Raw genomic sequence first — 16,724 nt, 5'->3', positions numbered from 1 at the left:
TTTAAAGTGTAAATGACCAGATTTTCAAAACTACCAAGCAGGCAGATCATTGTGAAAATTGCTCCATAAAAATTCTTCTGTATTCAGCTCTGTCTTTCTATATTTTATTTTTCTTTTTTCCAGGCGACACGGATTATGGTTTCGATTGAGGAAGGTGATACTCTGGCTGCTGGGAGTGTACATAGCCATCCCATTTCTAGTGAAACTTTGCCCTGCTATTCAGGCCAAGCTGGTCTTCCTAAACTTTGGTAAGTGACTCAGTGGCTGAGGGGACAAGAGGAGTTTGTTTGCCTTCACTTTCACCCTGAATCTGAGCAGCTTGTGAAGGACGTGAACTTTCACAGGTTGTAAACCTCCCCAGACTGTGGTTTGGAAAGCATTCTGTGTGGTTGGTGTAGCATGTCTTTGTATAAATAGAGTGACCAAACCAAAGCCAATTTTCAGCCAAAAGAGTTTTTCCTTCAGGAAAACTGTGCAATATGTCAGCTGTGTTTTTGTGAGGGGTTCCTCACAGTTGCATGAGTAGACGGCTAGCAAGTGGAATTAAACTCAGCAATCTAAATTTACATTTAAACCTTACTTATATTTTATATGAAAATTTGAAAAATATCTTCCTCTCTGTCAAAGCTAGAAGGACCAACTATGGATACATTGTTTTGTACATAACTTGTCTAATTTTGACTGCATGCTTTGCATGTTCTCACACCTTGGACCGTGGTTGCTGTGAAGTGTGCACATGTGCAGGGCAGCTCTTGTGCTTTGGTTGCCAGAACTGACAGCCACATAACCTGAATAGTGCAGGCTCCAGTGATTTTGCTTTTACAGAGCTTTGTTAGGTCTCACTCAAGTTCCTACCTCTGTTCATTGACAAGTGACCAAAATAATTGTCCTGTAGCATGTTCTTGTTGCTGTGTTTGCCAGGTTTCCTCAGTATGGTCCACAATGTGTTTAGAGTCAGGACAGAGATTTTTAGGGAAATTGTCCAGAAACCTGTCCTGGAGGTGGATAGTCATGAGTAGCATGGAGAGTGGCAGAAAATAGTCCTTCCTGGAGTCTCCAGCAAAAGGCACCTGGAGAGACTGCAGGACAACCCCTGGGGTTCTGGAGTTGGGGACACAAAGGATCTGAATTTCTGGCTGGTGTTAGACCACACAAAGGCACAGAGAAGCTGCATGATTTTCCCAGAGCACTGGTGGGAGTGACTTGGGTCCAGACCTGGACTGCAGAAGCTGCTGTCCTCTTGGAGGATCCACAGCCCTCATGGGATGCAGCAGGTGGTGGTGCCCTGCTTGGCTTGTCTGGCACTCTCCCATCTGCTTTTGCATGAGAGCAGACACTTGCACAGATAAAGATTTGCAGTCTGAGGGCCCCCATTTGTCAGGTTAACATTGGCTCTTGTCTGCATTGGTTTTTATGTCTGTGTGAAGTTTAACAGTTTTTGAGAAGGTAAGTGGAGTGAGATTTGGCTGTTACCATTATCAGTATTTCTTTTGTGTCAGTAGAACAAAAGCTTTGGTGTGTTAATTAAATCTCAGGGAGACAGACTTCCTGGTTCTGCTGTGGTGGAGCTCCATTTTATGGGAAAAGACTGAATCCAAATCAGCAGCAGAGATCTGTAAAGCAGACTGGACAGAGATGGTTAAATGCTTGTCAAAGGAAGCTTTGTCTTCCCCGCCTTCTCTTAATTTTAGCCTGTTCCCTGTGTTTTTGGTGGTTGCCTGTGTCTTCTTACGTTGCTCTCTTTGCTGTTCATTTTTAAACCACAGCTGTAACAAATTATTCCTTTTACACAAAAAGGTCTTCCCAGCTAGTACAGCCCTCCAGTGCTTTGGTTAAGCAGTTTTGTGAGAAAATAAATTAAAATTAAAATGTTTCTTTTTTTCTTTCTTTCTTTCTTTCTCTCTTCATTTCAGTGAGGGTCCCATATTTCATTGACTTGAAAAGGCCCCAGGATCAAGGTTTAAACCACACCTGTAATTATTATTTGCAGCCAGAGGAGGATGTAACCATTGGAGTCTGGTAAGGAATGCAGTTCTGTGCAGTATGTGCCATGCATCTTTATCCTTCTCTTTGTTCTAAATGCTGCCTATTCAGTCTTTTTGCTGTGCATGCTCTCATTTGTGGATGTTTGTATTTTCCTCTGCCAAGTGACCGAGTTCATGTTGAAAAGTATGCAAATTTCTGGGGCTCATCTGAGCTGGGATCAGCAATGCACAAAACACAGTCAGACAACCTGTGCATTCAGAGAAACATCAAAATTTGGAATTCTAAAGGTTACAGGTCTGCATCACCACAAAGATCCTGCCTCCAGATCAGACCAGACCCATGGAGTTAGATTTTTGTCATTCAACTCTGATTCTGTGTTTTGTTTTGCAAAATACATGTGGGGGAAGATAGGAAAAGAGATCAAAGTGTTCAGAGTAGGAGGAAGAAAATTCTGCTCATAAAACATATGTAAGATTTGGAGAGTGGGTGAGAACGGAACACACAGTTTACACTCTTCACAAAACAAGTGGCAGTGTCAGAGCTCATTTGTCATTTCTTTCTCTCAGTGATGATTTTCTGGGCCCAGGTAAGGACAATTCATTTTAGCTCCTTGTTACCCTGGATTGTGTCAGGTATGGAGGGAAGAGGGTGTTCCCTTGATACAGACAGTGATGTTCAGTCTCTGAAGGGCAGGATTTGGAGTTTTCAGCTGTGTGTGCAACTTAAATAAGTCCTTAAATGCAGTAGAGATTTTCTCTTCAACATAGGTACATAACCTTTAAATGGGATAGAGATATTCTTATCATTGTCATTAGGACATTTTCTTTCCTTTAAGTAAATTTTAGTGAAAGGTATGTTTAGAAACTTGAAAACTTCAGTCTTTCCAGGATAGGCTGATAAATAGTGCTTTGATTCTTCACTTGGACAATTAAAATTCTATCTTTGCTAAAACAGAAATTCCAGCTTGCGGTGGCAATTCAGAGGCTGTCATTTATCTGGATATTTATAGAAGATTTTCACAAAAGTTTGTAACCTTGCTTTTAAAAGGCAAAGATCTTGTGTTTGGTACATTGAAACAAAGTCCTCAGCCTGCTTTGTTTGAAAGTTTGCAAAAGTCTTGGGGCAGAACAGTTGAATTTTTGAGTCTCACAGTTACTGAGGCTTTTTACCTCTTCAAGACCTTGGTGTCTGCTGGCTGCATGCAAGCAAATTGGCTTTTTACATTGTTTTCCTCTGTGTGCTCTGAGCTTTACATCTGGGGAGGATTGCTGTGGTAGGTGCAAGCTTGTCTGCCTTGCAGGTAAAAAGGAGTGTTTAAGTTACTTCTGATGGCTCTAAGCCAGCCCCCTTCTCAACAACTCACATGGTTGTGGGCATGTCCTTGCTTTGTGTTTGTATTTTAATTATCCAGTTTAATTACCTGCCTTTTGTTCAGTCTGTCGTTCCTCTTTCTGTTGCACCAGTGTTGAATTCTTTCTCACAGGCCACATAGGTGCATTATCTGCAGAAGAACTGCTGTGAGTTAAAAATTTCTGCCTCTTGTAGATTGTAACTCTTGCAGTTAAAATGTTACACCTTCAAGAACCTTGTGCCTGAAAACATTTTATCCTCTCTTCAGAGCCTGGGCTCCTCCTTTTCCTCGGATTGCCTGTAAAGGCAGATATGACTCTTAATCACTGAACATTCTTTCCAAGGCTAACTGGCTTTGATTACTCTGTACATCTGCTGACCTAGCAGTGAATCTTGTTTATGGTATATAAGTTATGTTAATTGAAGTAATTAAGTGCCATAAAAGCTGAGGAACTGTGATTATTTTGCCAGAGCAGCAGGAAGTTCAGTAATTGTGCCTTTGAAGTTCGATGCCTTGCACAGACAGCTCTACATTTTGAAGGCAGTGGTGATGGAGTTGAAAATGTAGAAATAAATGCAGCCACTGCCTTTTCAATTTGACCATTTGTCAGCTAATCAGGACAGTTTTATGAACAGTTTGTGTGAGGTGTGTGGTCCTGAGTGAAGGAGTTGAACAGGAAATCTCAGAGTTCAAGTGGCAGACACTGGGGTGTTGAGGAGCAGCAGGACAGTGCAGATTTTCCTTCTGTCCACAGGCACACAGTCCCTGCAGCCTTGTGGAAGAATGCCCGAGGGAAGGACCAGCCCTGGTTTGAAGAGGCTTTGGGCTCCACCCACCCTGTCATCCTTTACCTGCACGGCAATGCAGGGACAAGGTGAGGCACAAAACACTGCTGGCTTTGGTTCAGGAGGTGATTTCCTGGCTTGTCACAGCTTCAGCACCTTCAGAAAGACAAGAAAAACTCCTTAGGGGCTGTAGTGACAGGACAAGGGATAACGGTTTTAAATTAAAAGAGGGTTGATTTACATCAGATACAGGGAAGAAATTGTTCACAGTGAGAATGGGGGTCAAACACTGGAACAGCTTGTCCAGAGAGGTGGCAGAGGCACCACCCCTGGAAACATTCAAGGTCAGGCTGGATGGAGATCTGAGCAAACTGATCTAGTTGAAGATGTCCCTGCTCCTTGCAGGGGTTTGGACTGGATGGCCTTTGAAGGTCTCTTTCAGCCCAAACTATTCTATGATTAAAACCAAAATAAAATCTAAAATTAATTTGGTGCTTCTCCTTTTAAAAGAAGACACATACGTTTTATGGAATGATCCCTCTCCAGTATTGAATGTGGGAAGGGATTTATTGCAGTTATCCTCTATCCTCTGCTAGAAGCCAGGAGGCTGAGACCCTTCCTGAATCAGGAGTTGGAAAGTCTTCTTTTCTGTATAATACAGAAATTTTCTGAATTGAGACAGGGGATGGTACTAGTGCTTCTGTATATGTGACTCACAGGCATTAAATAAACCTTCCAGTTCCTTTTGTGAGTTTATTTTAGTAATTAACACATTCTGAGGAAGGAAAATCAGAAGGAAAGAGGAAGGTTATGTGCTGATCTTGTTTCATTATTGCATCTGTCCAGGACATTTGTCTGGACCAGGAGCACTTCTAAAACTTGTAATTTTATAGTTGACTGTTTATTGGCTAAAGTAGTAGATGAGTTCTCTGTACTTTGTTGCTGGATGCTAAAAACCATTAATGCAGTGTGAAGATATTTCTCAGGATCATGTCCTTCCTGCCACCTCTCCACATGTTACAGTCCTTTTATTTGTTTCTTAGAACATGGTTTTTTCTCCTAAAAATATGCATTTTACAATAGAGTATCAATCCCCTGCTGGATTTTGAGTGGGATGTATTTTCTTGTTGCATCTTCTTTTGAAGCTGATGTGTGCCCATAGATACTTTGCAAGAGCAGCAACATTGCAGGAAAACAAGTTCCATGATGTAAAGAAACACTTTTAGCTGTGCTGCTAGTGAAGGTTTGCTAACCTCTACATCACAAGAACATTTTTCACAGCAATTCTTGTCTCAGCACTGTGCTTTTCTTGGCACAAGGGCACAGTGTGGAAGGTGTGTGCTGCAACCCAGGAAATGCATGAACAGATGGGGTTTTTTTTGCAAACTGCCCTTGCCTTCTTGTGCTGATGCATTGCAAGGTTCAATCAAATTGTTGCATTGTTTTTCAGACATTTCTTCACATTTTTTTATTTTTTACCTTGATTGAGTGTAGGAAATGATACTAAGGGAAGCTTTAGGGAAACTTAAGGGAAGCTTAAGGGAAACTTCCTGCAGCTTGATGGTAGCTGTTTGGGGCCAGTATCTTTTTGTGTATTGATTAAATTTCCTTCTCAACTCCTCCAAGTGCTGCTAGGATAAAGGACTGAGCTGGGGCTCAGTTACATATTTCCCATTTCACACTGTGCTCTGGAGGTGTCTTGGCTTTGCCATTTCAGATTTAATGTGTGCTGCTGTATGTTTGTTTCTGTGCTGCACATTCACTTGCTTGTCCCAGGGCTGCTTTACTGCTGCAGGCTGCATCAACCATGAGTGAAATGCACTGTCTTGCCCTCCTGTTTGGCTTGAATGATCTGGGGCTGAGGCAAAAATGTTGTGTACTCAATCCCCTTAGAAAATTCCTCTGTTACACTTCAAGGAAAGCATGGAAAAGCACAAAGGTGTGCATGTGAAAGGTGACTTTTCAAGCAAGTGGATCATCATCTTCAGGCTTGTATGATTCAAAATTATTTACAAGCAACCCCTTGCATTTTGCCCTGAGTGTTTTTGACTGGATTAGGTGTTTTCTAGCATAGTTGGAGCTGACAGCTTTTGGTAGGTAGGCAGGTGCATGTGTTCTAAATTTTGGTTTAGAGTCTACAGTGACCAAGCCAGTCACAGTATGAAATTTCTAGAGTTTTCCTAAGTGCAAGAGTACATTTACTATAACACCAATACTAGACTGAAGTTGGAGTATGGATTAGCCATGTCATGTTGTGCATGTATTTTAAGGTATGTAATGGCACACTCATATTTCTTTCTGTTGTCTAGATTTCAGTTTATATTTATAAATAAAAGCAGATTCTTCCCCTGGACTTTACAGTTTTCACTTCTGCTTTTCTCTGCTCACATTTTTGCACATGTCCTTTCTTTCCCTGAGCTTGGAGCCAGGCGAGGAAATGTAAAATCCACCTGCTTGGCTTAATGTCATTATTTCTGCTGGCAGCATCAAACTTTTGAGAATCTACCCAGGGCTACTGGCTGGGGCAGCACTTGTGGCAAGAGATCAGGGTAGGCAGAGCAAAAAGGGACAGGCTGTTCTGGATGTATTACAGGCTTTGGAAAAGGCAGACAGCAGGGTGGGTTGAAAAGTTCATTTTTACCTGCTGTGAGGCAAAATTTACATGGAGAAGCTGACTTCAGAATTGTGTCCTGCATAGCTCAACAGAGCCTGGCTGTCTCCTTGAAGCCTGTGACAAAGCATTTATGGTGTTGCTTATGTTTGGCATGTTTTTGTTAGATTGCCTAAGGCAATTGGGAAATATGTTTCTGGAAACTTAAATACTCAAATGTGGTTGGTTTGGGGGTTTTTTAATGTGTTTGTTTCTTTTTGTTTGGTTGTTTAATGTGGGTTTTTTTCTCTCCTTTTTTTTTTCATCTGTAGAGGAGGGGATCACCGGGTGGAGCTTTACAAGGTAAGAGGCTGCCTGGTAAAAGGAGATTGTCCAAAGAGCTGCATTAAAAACAGCTTTCCAAAGAGCTGGAGGGTGGGTGACAGCTGCATTAACACCTCAGGTGTGCACAGAGCTGAGGAGAGTGCTCAAACAGCCCACAGGCACAGCCCTTGGGGCTCTCAGGGTCCTTCCAAGGGAAGCCTGTAAGGGAAAAGGCTCTGCAAGCTGTGAGCAAGCACACTCCTCCCATCTTCCAAGATGCTTGAAAGGTCTTTTATTTGCTGTTGTTAACTGCCAGCTCCAGCTAGGCTAACCAAGACAGTTTCTGGGAAAAATCAAGAGTTTATTTCATTACAGCCCCAATTTGATTGATTAGTGGACTAATTTAAGGTACCATTTCAGAGCATTCAGCCTGCATTTCCCCTTTCCTCAAGGCACAGTGCATTTGTATGAGTGGTGCCATCTCCAGTGCAGAAGGTTTTGTAGAAAACCCAGTGAGTTCCCCAGGTGTAGCACTATGGTGTGAGTTGTATGAGAACTCAGCTGCTTTAAGTGTTTTGTCTAATGATTTTTGGGGTAATTTACTTTATTAAACTCTCTTTTGGCTGAAATTCCCCCACACAGTTTCTTGGTCTCATATCACATGTTTCTAAGAGAGACATAATTGTTTTTGTTGGTTCATTTCAGAGAGGTCTGAGTCTGTTCTTCTCTTTATTTGTGTCAATGTTGGCACTCATAAAGCTTTATTGCAATTCAATGCAAGATCCCCTGCTGCAAAATCTTTTCAATTCAGATGGCTTAGAAAAGAGTGTTTAGCAACCCCAAGAAGGCAGGTGATACTTCATTTCCTTTAAGGATAAAAAAAAGATTAGCTAATTTGCAGCAAATTGGTTGAGGAGACTGTCATGTATGATCTATTTTGTCATTTTTCTTGGAACCAGCCTGTGCTGTGATGCATTTTGTGCTGGCCAAGACAAGCAGAGGAGTTGGTTTGGATTTTGATGGACAAGAGTAGGAGTACTTCAGAATACACAGACTTGGTGTGTTTCTGTGTACATAGACAGAGAACAGAGTTTACCAAACCCCAAGGTTTCTGTTCCTGGGTCTGCTATTCTTTGCTTCTGAGAACATCCAGACAAGCTGCTTGGTTTGCCTTTTTCAGTCAGTGAACACATGCATGGGCTTAGCAGAACCACTTCAGAAACTCCAGGTTTGTGTTTATTCCAGCAGAATGAACCAGCTGTCCTTTTTGCTGGTGCTTTTAATAGGCCTTCAATGCAGCCAACACATAAAACATGTATAGAAGACAGGTGAACTCTCAACAGATTAAATAATTTTTAATGGCCTAGAAAAGGTGAGATTGTATATGATATCTTAGCAGTAAAATCACATTGTAAAGCTAAAAACCAAACTTTTCAGGAAGAAACTTCATCTTCTGCATGTCTAGTCAGGGAATTCAATGTGTGAGTGAACTTATAAAAATGTCATATAGTGATTCCATTGGAAACAGCTGTCCTGGAGCATCTAATTTGTTTGGTGGGACAATGGAAGTGCTCTCTCCCTTTTCAGTCAGTTGTCTGTGTGAGCTCCACTTGATACTGTGTGCCTCAAAGTGGTTGTGAAATTTTTAATTGTTTATAAATCTACCCAATACATGTAATCTCTTAAAACTGTGCTATAAGTAATGCTCAGCTGACAGGTGTAATTTCATTTGTAGACTACAATTAATTTCATTTGTAAACTACAATACTCCCAGTACCACTAGAAAGGGTGTTGGTTTTATATTTCCTCTTTAGAGTATAGCATAATACTAATGTTGCTTTCTAAAAAATCATGTATCATACATAGATCACAAGAGAAACACTTTAATAATTTTGTAACTTTCTGTTGATTTTTTTTTTTGTCTACGGCAGAGCTTTTAGGTTCATATCAAGCAATGGTAGCTTGGAATGCTTGTATTGTTTTTACCAAGGCACTTTTTCCAATCAAGTTGGTCTAACATTGAGTGGTTTTACTTACTTTTAAGTAAGTAAATCCTTACTTTTAGGACTACCATTGGCTATAACATGAATATTTATAATAGAGCAACTGCACATTTTTAAGTTATACATTTAAGCCTTCTGCCACGGGTTCCTGTATGTTATTCTTACATTTATGCCAATTTGAGTAATATAATTGAAGCAGTTGTACTCTTTCACTGAAAAACATGAAAGTCTTTGTAGGGGAAACAGTAGGATATTTGCAGATCTTAAGGTCAAAGCTGTTAAAGGAATAATCAACATCTTAGGTAGCCTGATATGAGGTCCAGGAAACAAATGGAGTAAAACCAGTGGGCTGAGATTAGTGCTTGGAAAGCTCTGTGCCTGCTACATTGAAAAGCTGTAAATTGGCCATTTAGGATGTGAATAATTTTATAAAATGAATGCCTGCACCTTGGCCTGGTGCAGGAACTCTGTAATGGGTTCTGTGTTTCTCTGCCTTGCAGGTCCTCAGCTCCCTGGGGTACCACGTGGTGACGTTTGACTATCGAGGTATGTGGTTTATTCTTCTGCCAATCCTTGCTGCCAGCTCATTAGCTGTGCTTATTGCTTCTCCTTTTTCCCCTCATAGCTATCTAGAGAATTTCCAGCAATTTCTTTTTCCTGATGTCCAGCTGGGTGGGCTGTGGCTCCTGTGTGTCCTCATGCACTGGGCTTGTTGATTTGGGAGCTGAGGAGCAGAGAGTGAGCCAGGCTGTCACAGCATCCACGTCAGGCACTCCCCAGGGGCACACATGGGAGCTGGGGGCTTGCCTGGGTGTAATCCTTCTGGATAAGATCTAGTGGACTCTCCTAAGGTCACACAGGGAACTGAACTTGCACTTACTTCCTTCTAAAAGCTGAGATAAGGCAGAGTAAATGATTTGCTAGCAATACTTGGCAGAAGCCACTGCACCTCTGCACCAGCAGTCAGGCATCTGCTGCTTCTTTTTTACCTTCTTAGTATTTAAGCCGTGGCTGCAGTGTAATGCCACTGCAGATACCAGAAAGAAATGAATCCATTGCATTTTTATCAAGAAGACACCTGGGAGAAGTTTATTTGTAGGAGCTTGCCCTGTTTTTCAGTCCTGCTGGCAGCTGCTTCTCTGGCTGCTCATTGGGAATCAGAAAGGATGTGGGGTGCTGGCTGCTAAGAGCATACAATGTGTGGATGTGCTGCAGTAGTGATGGAGCCAGGACAGTCAGGAGGATGGAAAGTTGCTGGAGGGCAGTGATTGAACAGCACAGACAAACTGACAAACTGATGTTGCAACAGCTCAGTGAGGCACGGTTGGGTTTTGGCCCTAAGCATCCAATCCTGTGCTGTCAGAGACTGCACTTATTGGTTACATGCATGGAGAAGCAGGGAAGGTTTGGGAGCTGAGCTGTTGCAGGTGGGTACGTGCAAGAATGCTGTTGTGGCAGTGTTTGAGATGCAATCTTTGGCTTTGTTGTTGACTAAATCCACAAAACCTCCTTGGCAGACAGCAGTCACCTGGATTGGATGACTGTGAGTCAACCAGAGCTTTCAGCCCCAATTTGTAGAGGTGCACAGTGATGTGAACAGCAAGTGCCCATGTCCCAGGCCCCTTTGCAGTTGCAGATGGGCTGCATGGGAGGAGCTGGCTGGTTCTGCTGAGCAGTTTGAGCGATTCTCAGCAGGACTCTCTGTGTTCCAGGCTGGGGTGACTCCATAGGCAGCCCTTCAGAGAGGGGAATGACCTACGACGCCCTTCATGTCTTCGACTGGATAAAAGCCCGGAGCGGAGACAACCCCGTCTATATTTGGGGACACTCCCTGGGCACAGGGTAAGCATCTAATCTTAGTGGCACTTCTAAAGAAGCAGCTTCTAAAGAACATTAAGCACTGACCTTGGATGAAGGTGCTGTTTTGCAATAATCCCTGGGCTGGCATGGCTTGGCATCTGTGGCATAATTTCTGGAGGGTGGCTTCCCCCTCTGCACTGTACAGAGTGAGAAGGGCTGCAGTGAATGACTGCAGCAATGGATCTTGAACCTTCATTGTCCACAGGGTTCACACTAGAAAGACACTTAGAATTATAGATTGCAGATTGTCTTTCAGAGCAGAGCATCAGACTTGGCTGGTATTCTGAAAGTGTCTCAGACCAGCCACGTCTGTGTGTGCCTTGTGCTTTCAGAAGGTTTCCTCCTGTCCTGATGAATGTGCTGTGTGTAATCAGGGCTTGGGCAGATGCTTGCATGACTATGCTGCTGGCCACCTCTGACATTTGCATGATTATGCCTGGCTCAGGGAAGTTCAAGGTGTCAAGTGCCTTTGCCTTCATGTTTTTTAACTTTCATTTCCTGCTTCCTTCTTTCCATGGTTATCTGGAGGCAAGTCATGTTCAGCACCACTTGTTCTTACCCTTGTGATCGTGGAGGAGCAGAGGGCAAACACAAGAGTTACCTTTGAGTTGAGCTGTGTACAGATAAACTGTGAGACCACAAAGGCTGTGAAACACATGCTGGGTCAGGGAGGTATTTCAGGGAAGTGGCTCTTATTGCTGTGACACTAAACACCTTGCTTAGTTTGAGAGAAGACAAAGATTTTTTTCTTGGCTCGTCCTCTATATTGTTTGTGCTGTTCAGAATCCCTTTCTGGGTCAGAGCATGTTTGTGATGTTTCCCAGCACTGCAGTCAGAGTGTCCTGAGACTGGTCCCCAGCTGAGTTCTCTAGTGACCACAGCCAGTCTGGAGTTCAGGGTTTGTGAAATGCTCTGTGCTTGGAGAACTTGGCAACTTTGGAAATATCCCTGTCCCATTAGGGTGATGCACAGGGGAGACCTTGCTGCTTTCAGTTAGGGAAGCTCCTTGCAGGGTAGCCCTGGGATGCTGCACTGCAGCTGCCTGGAACACAGCCCCCCTCTGCCTACTCCCCTGCACTCCCCCCTTGCTTGCTCAGCCCTTGTGGTCTGGAGGCAGGAGGCTGTGTCACCCCGCTGTGGATGTGCTGGGAGCCACCTGAAAGGAGTCTATCCAAGGGGCTGCCTGGTGTGTTTCTTCCTTGGACTTGGTCATTAAACACAGGCCCCTGGTGTCACTTGGGGCAGTCGGGTACGTGAGGACACAGGTCACTGTGGGCCAGCTGCCAGACCTCAAGCGCTGTGCAGGATGGACCTCGTGGCTGTGAAGTTGCAGGGAATTTACAGGGACCCCCCAGCCAGGGGAGAGAGTGATGCATCTGACTCCATCTTATCAGAAGGCTAATTAATTACTTTATTATACTACATTTTTCTATCTTATATTGCATTACATCTAAACTGAATCTGCCAAGCATTCAACTGCACACAACTGCACAGAACCTCGTGACTGTCAGCTGACAATCCCAACACACACACACAAGGAAGCAAAACACCATCACTTTGGGTAAACAGTCTCCATGTTGCATTCCCCTTTTGCACAAACACAGACACAGCAAATAAGAATATTCTTGGGAAGAATTGTGTCTTGCTTTTCTCTGTAGAGGGCCTGTGCTAACTCGATGTTCCTTCTTCTTTCCAGAGTTGCAACAAACCTGGTGCGGCGCCTCTGCGAGAGAGGTGAGTGTGACCCATGCATTCCCAGCAGCCTGCTGCTGTCCCAGATTCCCACAGACATTTGGGGAGCTGACAGAGCTGTCCTTGGTGCACCATGGTGGCAGCTGCTCCCATGAGGCAGAGCCTGACCTTGCTGGCTGGCTGCAGCCCTGCATTTCAGCACATTGCCTTTGGCTTTTCAGAAACCCCCCCGGATGCCCTGATCTTGGAATCTCCATTCACCAACATACGGGAGGAGGCGCGGAGCCATCCCTTTTCTGTGGCAAGTACACAGTGACACTCTCACTGCTGGCATGGAATTGTGAGCATGGAAATGAACCTTCAGAAGTGCTGGAGCTGAGCTAACTGCATAACTTGTGGTATCTGTAAACATTGGGGCTAAAGAGCTGCACTGGAGACAGCTGCTCACAGTGAGCAGAGCCAGAGCCGTGTGTCCAGCATGGGAATGAGCTGGCTCTGAGCTGAGCACACACCCAGGCCAGGCCTTGCACACAGCCAAGCTGGTGAGGAGGTGCCCTGGAATAAAGCTCTTCCAGGAAGAACTGCCCACAGTCCTGCATGATAGCTGGGGACTTTGACCATGCCACCACCCACAGGGCCTGCTCCTGAGCAGGCTGGTAAGATAGGCCTGAAACAGGGGAGGAAGAATAATGTGGTGGAAACAGGGGCAGTGTTACTGCAAAGAGCATGGTCAGCAGCCAGGAGATGTTATGAGATGGCAGTGGCCTGCCCTGTTAGTGCTCTTTGTATCAATGGACTGCTGGTGCCCGCCACTAATGCACATCTTTCCTCTCAGATATACAGATACTTCCCTGGATTTGACTGGTTCTTCCTTGACCCCATCACAACAAGTGGAATTAAATTTGCAAATGATGAGAAGTGAGTTCCCTCTTTGCTGGGGTTTCAGCTGAGGCTGCAGCAAGCCATGGCAAGCATCAATGAGAACAGACATGAGACTGCACTCTGGCTTTTTTTTTTTGTTGCTGCATTGCTCTTACTGGAGTGATTTCAATTACTCTCACAGCCCTGAGAGCAGCACAGTGGAGCTCTGTCTTTTTAAATTGTTCACAGTAAGGACAGATGCAACAGAGAGAACAGAGACTGCTCAGGGATATCCTGATTGGGTTAATGCCATTTATGCTTTTCAGGTGTACCTTCCACATTAAACTGTAGCATTGGAACATGGCAGGAAGGTTTGGGAAGATTTCTTTGCTGTGTGTTTGCCTGAGCTACCTTGCCTGTAATCACATTGTCTCCTTTCACTGAGTCTTTCATTGAAGGGCCAGATCATTTGTGAGTTTCCAGTATTGAAACCAAACCAGACCTGGGGGGAGAGGGGGTCATGATTTACAGTGGAATGAGCCACATTTCTCTGGTCTAAGCAGCAAGAAAATTTTATAAGCATGTCTGTCACTAGTAAATTTTCTACAGACCAAATGAATGGTGCCCAGAGAAGGTTTTAAATTGTAGTTAATAACCCACAGGACATGCTTGTCATTACAGTTTTCTTTAAAATGCACACATGCTGGTGTTGGAGAAATGGTGGGATTGCTCTGAGCCTTTGTGACATTGTTTTCTGTTTTACAGTGTGAAATACATTTCCTGCTCCCTGCTCATCCTTCACGCTGAGGATGATCCAGTGGTACCATTTCATCTGGGAAAAAAGGTACACACGTGGCTCTGCAAACTGATCTGGTGGGAGGAGCTGGGGTGGATAGAACATCTCAGCCAGGCAAGAAGTCAGTAATGGAAAGGGGTAAAACATAGCCCAGAGGGACTGCAGGTCCTGCAGTGTGGCAAATCACTGGGGCAATGAGGCTGAAGCTACCAAAGCTGTGCCTGAGGGGGCGTGGGTTTGGCAGGGGGAGCTGGGTTGGAGTGACACCAATCCCTCACCTGCCTCCCCTCGGGTGCAGCTTTACAACATCGCGGCGACGTCGCGGAGCTTCCGGGACTACAAGGTGCAGTTTGTGCCCTTCCACACAGACCTGGGCTACCGGCACAAGTACATCTACAGGAGTCCAGAGCTACCTCGGATACTGCGGTAACCGCGCTCCCGGGGCTGGGCTGGGCACCCTGTGCTCTCCACAGAGGGGAGATACTGGGGTCATGTGGCTCTGGGGATTTCGGGATCTCCCCAAAAATAAGTGCTGTGGGTGTCCCATACAACAAAGTTCAGTTAAGCACAACCTGTCTGTGTTGTCTTATATATCAAGAGTTCTATTATCATTATAGTGCAAGGATTCCATATCACCAGAGTTTCATACCTCCCCAGTGCTTCTCGTAGGCAGTTCCTCTGAGTGCTGACTGTTCCTGGTCCTTGCAATAACCACCTAACTCCAGATCCCACCAATCCACTCTTTTATACCACTGTTCTTATTGGCTACAGGTGTGGCTTGTTAAGATCAGGCCTGCTCCTAATCTTTACTAATTGGTCCAGCTGCAACTCTTTAGGGGATAAGATTACATTCTAAACCACCTTCATTTACCCATACTGTATCCCCTTACATGTCTGGGCCCCTTAGGCAGGCTCTAGGCAATCTTAGCAAGCTCAGCTCTTAAGTGAGATCAGCTCTTTGGTGATTTTCAGCTCTTTGTTTGCCAAGTGCCTCAGCAGCAGATGCAGGGAGAGAGAGGAGAAGCACTGTATGAGGTTCTGCAGAGATGTCTTTATTGGCAGCTTCTCCCAAGGGTCTCAGTGACAGCACTTCTCCTGAGTTGGGCAGAAGTAGTGGTTTATACAGGGTACAGGAGTTTTGGGAAACACCCTAATAGTAAGGGTGGAGGTGAAAGTGACTTATTGTCTTACAGAGAGATAACAAGGGTCTGAGGGCAGGAGAGGGGCTTCTTAGCTCCAGTCATCATGACAAGGCATTTCTTGTCTTAGGCACCTGACTGCCAGGGAGGCCTTGCAGACCCTGTGCCTGCTCACCAGGGCTGGCTTAGCACAGGAGTCAGAGCTCTCCACTTCCTTGCAAAGCAGGTTTTGGAAGGGGAGCCACAGAAATCTGGGAGCACTTTCTGGCTCATCTCTGCTGTGAGCTGGATGCTGAGGAGGGGCTGTTTGCAGAGTGGTTGCTTCAGTTTGGCTCTTTCAGTGGGAGCCTCTGATGGTGTGAGAGCAGAGCTCAGTGCTGTTCCCTGTAGCTGCAAATGCTGAGTGCTTGCCAGGGGAATGGGAAGACCTGCAGGCTGTAGCATGCACCAGAGTATAGGAGAGTCACTGCTTTGTCATTTCCTTTTCTAGGGAATTCCTGGGAAAATCTGAACATGAGCATCATCACTGAAGACTGTCTGCTTGTCAGCACAGAGATTTCCATTTCCTTCCTCTCTCTTTTTCCTCCCCGCTCCCTGTGGGTCAGTCTGCCGTTCTTCCATCCCTGCACTAGAGGAGGTCAGGGATTCCCATTCCAGTCCTGATGTGTACCCTTGGCAACTCCAGCTTCTGGCATCAGCATCTGTGACGGCAGAAGGAAGAAGTTCTTGGCTTCTTTTTGGACTTGGACAGAGGGGTGGTGACAGCCCAGGAGCCAGTACCAAACCATGAAAAATGTAATCACAGCAAAGCCTCCCATCCCTCGTGGTACCGCTGAGGACAGATGTTCCTAGGACACTGTGTCATGACCAAGGATGTTCCTTTCACTTTTAAACACTGCTGCTGTTTTTGGATCATGTAGAGATACATTTGTAGGCAAATGGCTTTTGCCACGTCTCCTTACCGCAGGTGTCTTGCTTGAGTTTGAGGTGTTCTCTTTCTAGACAATACATGTTTTGCCTTTCCTCTTTGATCAGTGGCTGTAACTGCAAATACACGGAGGATCCAGGTAGTGAGAGGTATTTTTATTTAGCTCTTCAGTCACAATGTGCTGCAAGTGTTGGGGTAATTGCACACATTTGGAAATAAAATGAAAGATTTTTTTTTGTTCTTACTTTTGAAACATCTATGTAATGGGCAAGGCTAGTGCTCTTTTATCTTTCCTGCACCTTTTTCCTTCTGGACATTATTTTTTGCTCTCATCCCTGCTCCCCTTCTTCACAAGTATTCCTATTAGGATTGGAATGACACATGTATATAAACTGCAGATGTGGGCGTT

General features: G+C 44.6%; 1 protein-coding gene across 1 annotated transcript in view; it reads left to right on the top strand.

Moving 5' to 3' along the window:
* The window catches only part of ABHD12 (abhydrolase domain containing 12, lysophospholipase), a 36,066-nt gene extending 19,510 nt beyond the window's left edge, over positions 1-16,556 (top strand). Inside the window, exons 2-13 of the mRNA XM_074536778.1 lie at positions 124-248; positions 1,914-2,019; positions 4,092-4,211; positions 7,045-7,075; positions 9,540-9,585; positions 10,752-10,881; positions 12,596-12,633; positions 12,813-12,892; positions 13,427-13,509; positions 14,218-14,296; positions 14,547-14,674; positions 15,878-16,556. Coding sequence (XP_074392879.1) covers positions 124-248; positions 1,914-2,019; positions 4,092-4,211; positions 7,045-7,075; positions 9,540-9,585; positions 10,752-10,881; positions 12,596-12,633; positions 12,813-12,892; positions 13,427-13,509; positions 14,218-14,296; positions 14,547-14,674; positions 15,878-15,917 — 1,006 coding nt within the window. The 3' untranslated portion in view covers positions 15,918-16,556. The remainder of the gene's footprint in view (positions 1-123; positions 249-1,913; positions 2,020-4,091; positions 4,212-7,044; positions 7,076-9,539; positions 9,586-10,751; positions 10,882-12,595; positions 12,634-12,812; positions 12,893-13,426; positions 13,510-14,217; positions 14,297-14,546; positions 14,675-15,877) is intronic.
* The last annotated feature ends 168 nt before the right edge of the window (positions 16,557-16,724 follow it).

The sequence above is a fragment of the Zonotrichia albicollis genome, chromosome 3, assembly GCF_047830755.1.
Source record: "Zonotrichia albicollis isolate bZonAlb1 chromosome 3, bZonAlb1.hap1, whole genome shotgun sequence".
Lineage (NCBI taxonomy): Eukaryota > Metazoa > Chordata > Aves > Passeriformes > Passerellidae > Zonotrichia > Zonotrichia albicollis.
The sequence above is the reverse complement of the archived record's forward strand: the minus strand, read 5'-3'. Positions and strand labels throughout refer to the sequence as shown.